Source organism: Cydia strobilella, chromosome 12, assembly GCF_947568885.1.
Source record: "Cydia strobilella chromosome 12, ilCydStro3.1, whole genome shotgun sequence".
Classification (NCBI taxonomy): Eukaryota; Metazoa; Arthropoda; class Insecta; order Lepidoptera; family Tortricidae; genus Cydia; species Cydia strobilella.
Genome location: NC_086052.1, coordinates 14,168,956 through 14,177,199, shown reverse-complemented (window position 1 = coordinate 14,177,199; position 8,244 = coordinate 14,168,956). Strand labels below are relative to the sequence as shown.

At 34.5% G+C, this 8,244-nt stretch overlaps 1 protein-coding gene across 1 annotated transcript; it reads right to left on the bottom strand.

Moving 5' to 3' along the window:
* Nucleotides 1–2,562: 2,562 nt before the first annotated feature.
* On the bottom strand, nt 2,563–3,171 carry LOC134745794 (uncharacterized). Its single transcript, XM_063679882.1, has one exon. It carries the CDS (start codon nt 3,055–3,057, stop codon nt 2,638–2,640), a length of 420 nt encoding a protein of 139 aa, XP_063535952.1. The 5' UTR covers nt 3,058–3,171; the 3' UTR covers nt 2,563–2,637.
* Nucleotides 3,172–8,244: the final 5,073 nt, after the last annotated feature.

Here is an 8,244-nt window from a genome sequence, read left to right as displayed (position 1 = left end):
ATTAAATAATCATTTATTTCGGAATTTAAATTTTCATATTGAATTAGTAGCTTATTACTAAAATATTTAACCTATTAGTAATACTATTAATTCTCCTACTTATATTAAATCGTTTTTTCCTGCTAGATTAGAATTTCAATACAATTACTACTTGTATCTGTGAGAAATTGCGAGGTAACTGCAATACAATGGCCTAAGTGTTAATGTCACACAAACCCAGCCACCGCCATACAATCGAGTATATTGACATCAACTTCTCTATAGCTTCTACTAAGAGGTTACTATTCAGATTTGCACCGAACTGTATAATGTGTGTGAGTAGGTATATTTGTGTTGTGTCCACCCTAGCATCAAAACTACCAAGCTGATTTTGGTGGCTGAGGTGTCTATTGATTAGTTTGTATTTATGTTGCTTAATATTTTATAAGGCAGAGGGAATATACCTACATGATTTTGAACTTTTTTTCAAAGTGATAGGGTTCAATATTTTGCATAATTTCTGACACCCTTATGCCTTATAAACCAGGGACCGGACAACCCTTTCCGCGATAAAACCCTTTCAATGGGCGACACTTAAACACGGCTAACACATTGAAAGACTTTCCCTTTTGAACTGCAAGCCCATTCATACCCTTACCTTTGGCTAACCCTTACCGAAAAGCTAACCAAAAATAAGGCTAGCTCTTAATAAGGGTTACCCTTATCTTTAAGCGCTTTTTATAAAGGTTTCCCTTTGCGTGAAAGAGACAGGATTAGTATAAATCTATGGTAGTGTATGTCTTCCTTTACGTCTTCCTTTAGGAAGACATATACATAGACCACAACCTCATTGCCTATGTAGAACAATACACATATCTTGGACAAGTGATATCACCTCAAAACTTGACACAACAAGAAGTAGACACTAGAATCGGGAACTCATGGAAAAGATATTGGTCTTTAAAGGAAATAGTGAAGAACAACCAAATACCAACAAACATTAAGTCCAAAGTATTTAACACTTGTATCCTTCCCTGCCTTACATATGGATGTCAAACTTGGGCCCTAACTGTCAAGGAGAGGAAAGCTCTCCAAGTCTGCCAAAATAGTATGGAAAGAAGCATGTTGAATATAAAACTTAGAGATAGAATAAAACTGGAGGACATTAGAAAGAGAACAAAAATAATCGACGTAAACCACACTATGAAAAAACTAAAATGGAAGTGGACCGGCCACATGCTCCGAGACAAAAGAGAAAAATGGTCAAAAGACATCACAACATGGTACCCAAGAGACGGAAAAAGGGATGATGGAAGACAAAAAATGAGATGGGAAGACGAGTTCAGGCAGGTGGCTGGAGCCTTCTGGAGAAGACAGGCTCTGGACAGGGACTCGTGGAGGAATATGGGAGAGGCCTATGCCAAGGGCAACCAGACAAGACGTCTGCGGAGAAAGGCTAGCAGTAAGTAAGTAAGCAGTAAGCAGTATGGTAGTGTATGAAAAGGAAAGAAAATACGTGCCTAGTCAAAGAACGCCGCCGTCGTCGCCGTCGACGATCGCTCGGATTTGAAGTAATGTGTGCTTTATGAACAAGGTAGACGACTTAAATTAGCACGATTATATGCTAAAAGGGAAGCCCTTTATAAGGCTAACCCTTATAAGCAATATGCAAGGTGTTGGTGAGTGGATGATAAGGGTTTTGTAAGGGTATTTGGGCTACCGATTACTCAAATGTGGTAGCTTTATATAAGGGTTTTTAAAAGCAAAACAAAGGGTTTCGTCTTGCAAAGGGTATGGTGAGTTAAGCCTTATGCAATACCCTTATAAAACCCCAATAATGGATAGCGGGCCGGTCCCTGTTATAAACAGCTTATAAATGGTTAAAACTGTAGCCACATGTTTTGCTTGTTTATTATGCATTAATTATTCAACTTGAAACTGACAATGCAGTCTGAGATGATTTTAAAGTAGGTAATACTTGTAATATAATATGATCTTAGACCCAAAAATTTAACATCCAGATTAAACATTAGACATTTCAGCTTACAAAAGATTAACCCTTCTATATTTAGGATGTGGGGGCAAGCAGGGTGATGTTTCACTTCCTTCAGCCTCATTTTAGAACTTTATAATTGTGGTGAATCAAACACAGTGGCATAGCTAAGCGTGAGCCAAGGGGGGCCTCGCGCAAGGCCCCTTCAGGCACAGTGAAAGAAAAGGGGCCCGCAGATGCGATTTTGCCCACGGCTAGATTAGTTCACGCTACGCCACTGATCAAACATCAGTGATGTAGCGTGAGCTAAACTAGCTGTGAGCGAAGTCGCATCAGTGAGGCCATGTTCTTTCAATGTGTATTCCCATAGGCAAGGGGATGCTTTACACACACCTAGCTATGCCACTGTCATACATCTACATTTGGCAAGCCAGAGCTTATACAGCCAGTGGCAGATTTACAATACAAACATTGAATAAGATAAAAAAACATCGTATTTTACCCCTGGTGGCAACCAAATCACCAATTACTGCTAATTATGGTGTAATAACATTAAAGGGAATGGTTTTAACAGTTCCAAAAATACGAAATGTTTTATATGATTTTTATTCTTGAAACGTATAGTATAACAAACTTACATGATAAAATATCCAATAAAGCCACGATCATTCCATTGGCATTACACCATTTAACCCATTTGATCCTTCATCCCCAAGGTTCCAGGGATCATCCAGGGCTGCTAACAATCTCGCCAAGCCTTTGTGTCCTTCAACATCAACATTTTTGGTCATTTCTTGATTAAAAGGCACATATTCATCGCATAGTATGCTCTTCCCTTGAGACACGCCAAATATCTCATACCAGCCTTCCAAAGGCTCGTCTAAGGGCTTCCTCAGCTTGATAAGTACTTCTTGGTCATCGACGGTCTTGATGTAGAAGCCCTCGCTCGCTGATACTCTAGTAATTTTGCCCCAAATCGCCACTTTCGCGCCATTTCTTTGTGTGAGATTGCCGGCAGTCACGTATGGAACAAACTCGTCGTTGTCTGGGTACTGGTTATCTTCGAAATCGTCGTGATCGCCCATTTTCTTTTCAGTGTTAATATAAGACAGGAGACAGTGTTTTAGGATAATAATTTGAGATAAAGTGCAAAATTATCACACAAAAGTTGGTTACTTATTTTTTAGTTATTACTTTGACAGAAGAACAGAGTAGTCCAAGAGCTGTCTCTGTGGGAACGTTCAGAAATAATAAATCTAAATATTATACGCTCAGAATAATGACTTTAGTCATTATTCTGAGATTATACGTACGGCGATCAAAAAATATATATATTTCGAGTACGTATTATTCAAAAATTAAATTTAAATTCGTCATAACCATGCTACCTTATAATAAATTATAACCGTCAGAAACTAAAAACTTAAGTAAATTTGGAGTACGCAATGCTACGTGATTGTTCCTAAACGTAAAGGGCCCTCCCGGCTTCGCGCCGTGATTCGCGCATGAGTGTGGAGAGCCCTTAATACTACAAACAGCAGTACCACCACAGAATAACTAATAGTACTACCGTGTACCACAGATTATATAATAGTACAGAAACAGAATTAGAAAATATACTAGATCTATGAACAGAATAAACGTTTAATTTTAAATCTAATAAGATAAATATAAAAGCAAGAGTAATCTTGACATATAATTGGTCAAGCAAATCTTGTCAGTAGAAAAAGGCGCGAAATTCATATTTTCTATGAGACGATATCCCTTCCCGCCTACATTTTTTAAATTTGCCGCCTTTTTCTACTGACAAGATTTGCTTGACCAAGTATAACCGCGAGTTTTATAGATCTGCGAAATAGACTACACTCGCGTTCGCGGCTTCAAGCCAGATTATGATTCAAGCCGGATTCAAACACTTCGCGCCGCGATTCGCGCACGAGTATAGAGCGGATTTATACTTTTACTGACAGCTACAAAGAAAATAAAAAGTTCAAATCTGGAGTTCATGATTGTGATATTCTTTTTTTTTTCAGTCTTCCATTCTTCATGTTAACTAAATGTGGTTGTGTAGTGTAATTAATTTATTTATGACTATACCAGAAAGAAACTAAAATAAAAATGTGCAATCAATAAGCAAATAATTTGTCGCATTTCGGTACCTTTTTAAAATTATACGTATAAATTAATTATTTCTTTATATTTACACGTTTACAGACAGTTTTACACCTTTATTATAGTTTACAGTGCTTAATACCTACCTAGATATGATAAAATGTGTGCCGGTGGTTCGCAACCTTTCTTCTTATAAAGATAAGTAATTTCATTTCATTTCATTTAGGTTATATATGAGTTATACCCTTATACCATGGTTATACTCATACATAACCTAAGGATGGTAAAGTTTGTCAAAGGACTGTCTCATTTCAAACAAACAAGTACCAGCACCCAAAAGAAAAGGATGAGTGTAGTTTTTTTGTTCTTATTTACTACCAATTTGGTTTGCTCAACTATAGGTACATTACACCTATCCAATTTCTTTGTCCAATGCATAAACATAGTATTATACAAGTAGTTATAGACGCGCCACCTAGCGACCGGGGGTAAGAGAAAGATAGACCTGTACCAATAACTTCTGAGGTTATAAGAATATTAATGTTGCTTATTTTTTATATATAGTTTCCAGACCATATACTAAACCTAAAAATAATATTTTGTGTCATCCTAGGTATTTGCTTAGGTAGAAATTTAGGTATTTCTTTTTTCAATCAGCATTCTGTAAAAAAAATATTCGAGACGAAATTCTTTGTTTCCCTGTAAAGGCAAAGTGGCTTCCGACGTACACACGCATTTTGTGTCATTTTCATCCACGGCTATAATGGCATTTAATAAATACCTAATATTGATCCTAAAACGCCTAAAAAAATATTAGAGTCGATAAGTGAAGTGTTGTACTTTACAGAACATTGTTATATGTTATTCAAACAAATCTGTGTCAAATTCATCCACCGCTTTTATTTAAAAAAAATTTTTTTCTAATTAACACCCTGTATCTGCCACAAAAAAAAATTCATATTATTAAGTTTACGTCTACAATATTATAATACCACATTGAGACATCATTCATAATTTGGGTCATTTTGATCCACGGTTTTTTTACTATCTGGCAAAATAAAACTCAATTGAGCAAGAAGGGCGTGCGCGGGGAAGGGTACCTACGCGGGTGGGGTGCTCATTATACTTGCCGCAATATCAGCTGGCGACTGAGATCTTAATACTATCTCCTTTACCCTTGTTAAGACCAACCAAGAGTGAAAGAGATGGCATTATGAGCTGTCTCGCCACTTAGTTTTGCGATACAGTGTATTTATTTCATTCGGAGGCATAATTACATTGTCTTATCAATCTTACCGTAGTAGGTATATAAATATAATTAAAAATAAACTGTAGGCTGCACTCCTCATACTGACCAACATTTGTGACGTTCCTAATCAAAAGGTACCAATTTCTCTGACAGGTTATTTGTATAAAGATATAATCAAATTTCGTCTTTATGGTAAACGACAAAGTGGTACCTACCTTTTGATTGAGAATGTCAAATCAGCGACTTAAAAAATACTTTTGTTTCGATTTTTAGTAGACTTTTTAAGTTTATTTTAAGACGCAATTTATTGCGATTTTTGTTATGTTTAAGCGTGGCAAGCAACATTAATTACAATGATGATGATGTTCATTAAATACAATATTTTTTCATACTATACTGAACTGTCACCCTATACATGAGAATGAACAGCGCCCTCTTGACAATGATCATATATTACTGGTCAGGCTTTAATATGTGTCATAATTTAGTAGTCCCCTTTGTGGATTCTAAGTTTCCGAGTTACAGCAGTTTAGTGAAAGCGTTTTTTTTTTAATATAAATTAAGGGTTGAATAAAGAGGAAAGAAAATTTGATTATTTTTGCGCTACGACGTACGGTTTAGTAGATACAGCCCTATAAAGTTTTTTTTATTGTTTTTTTTCTTTTTTACATTGTGTTTTTTGTATATTACTTTGGGGTTTTATAAAGGGGAACGAAAATTTAATTATTTTTGCCCTACGACGCATGGTTTAGGAGATCAAGCCCTATAAAAAAAAAACTCTTTTTTTTTTGCGTTTTTTTGTGTATAAATTAATGGTTATATAAAGGGGACCGAAAAGTTGATTATTTTTGCGCTACGACGCACGGTTTAGGAGATACAGCCCTATATAGATTTTTTTCTTTTTCTTTTTTAGGTTTTTAAATCTTAATTAAGGGCTTCTTAAGGGGAACGAAAATTTGATTATTTTTGCGCTACGATGCACGGTTTAGGAGATACAGCCCTATAAAGTTTTTTTGTTATTATTTTTTTCTTTTTTTTTTCTTGTGTTTTTGTATATTATTTTGGGGCTCCATAAAGGGGAAAGAAAATTTTATTATTTTTGCGCTACGACGCATGGTTTAGGAGATACAGCCCTATAAAGATTTTTTTTTTAAATTTTGCGTTTTTTTAAATATAAATTATGGGTTGCATAAAGGGGAACGAAAATTTTATTGTTTTTGCGGTACCACGCACGGTTTAGGAGATACAGCTCTATAAAGTTTTTTTTCCTGTTTTTTTTTGTTTTTTTTTAAGTATTATTATATATTATATAATTACGGGTTTCTTAAAGGGTTTTTTTTTATTATTATTGCGCTACGATGCACGGTTTAGGAGATGCAACCCTATAAAGATTATTTTTGTTGTTTTTTTTTTCATTGTGTTTTTTGTATATTATTTTGGGGTTCCGTAAAGGGGAACGAAAATTTTGTTATTTTTGCGCTACCACGCACGGTTTAGGAGATATAGCTCTATAAAGATTTTTTCCTGTTTTTTTTTTTGTTTTTTTTTTAAAGTATTAATTAAGGGTTTCTTAAAGGGGAACGAAAAATTGATTATTTTTGCGCTACGATGCACGATTTAGGAGATGCAGCCCTATAAAGTTTTTTTTTTGTTTTTTTTTTTTTTTATTGTGTTTTTTGTATATTACTTTGGGGTTCCGTAAAGGGGAACGAAAATTTTATTATTTTTGCGCTACGACGCACGGTTTAGGAGATACAGCCCTAAAATGATTTTTTCCCTCTTATTCTTTTTTGCGTTTTTCAATCTTAATTAGGGGTTTCTTAAAGGGGTTTTTTTAATTATTTTTGCGCTACGACGCATGGTTTAAGAGATACAGCCCTATAATGTTTTTTTTTTAAATTTTGCGTTTTTTTTTAAATATAAATTATGGGTTGCATAAAGGGGAACAAAAATTTTATTATTTTTGCGCTACGACGCATGGTTTAGGAGATACAGCCCTATAAGGATTTTGTTTTTAAATTTTGCGTTTTTTTTTAAATATAAATTATGGGTTGCATAAAGGGGAACAAAAATTTTATTATTTTTGCGCTACGACGCATGGTTTAGGAGATACAGCCCTATAAAGATTTTGTTTTTAAATTTTGCGTTTTTTTTTAAATATAAATTATGGGTTGCATAAAGGAGAACGAAAATTTTATTGTTTTTGCGGTACCACGCACGGTTTAGGAGATACAGCTCTATAAAGTTTTTTTTCCTGGTTTTTTTTGTTTTTTTTTTAAGTATTAATTACGGGTTTTTTAAAGGGTTTTTTTTTATTATTTTTGCGCTACCACGCACGGTTTAGGAGATATAGCTGTATAAAGATTTTTTCCTGTTTTTTTTTTGTTTTTTTTTTAAGTATTAATTAAGGGTTTCTTAAAGGGGAACGAAAAATTGATTATTTTTGCGCTTCGATGCACGATTTAGGAGATGCAGCCCTATAAATATTTTTTTTTTTCATTGTGTTTTTTGTATATTACTTTGGGGTTCCGTAAAGGGGAACGAAAATTTTATTATTTTTGCGCTACGACGCACGGTTTAGGAGATACAGCCCTAAAATGATGTTTTCCCTCTTTTTCTTTTTTGCGTTTTTCAATCTTAATTAGGGGTTTCTTAAAGGGGTTTTTTTTAATTTTTTTTGCGCTACGATGCACGGTGTAGGAGATACAGCCCTATAAAGTTTTTTTATTTTTTTTCTTTTTTTTCATTGTGTTTTTAGTATATTACTTTGGGGCTTCATAAAGGGGAACGAAATTTTTATTATTTTTGCGCTACGACGCATGGTTTAAGAGATACAGCCCTATAATGATTTTTTTTGCGTTTTTTTTTAAATATAAATTATGGGTTGCATAAAGGGGAACGAAACTTGTAT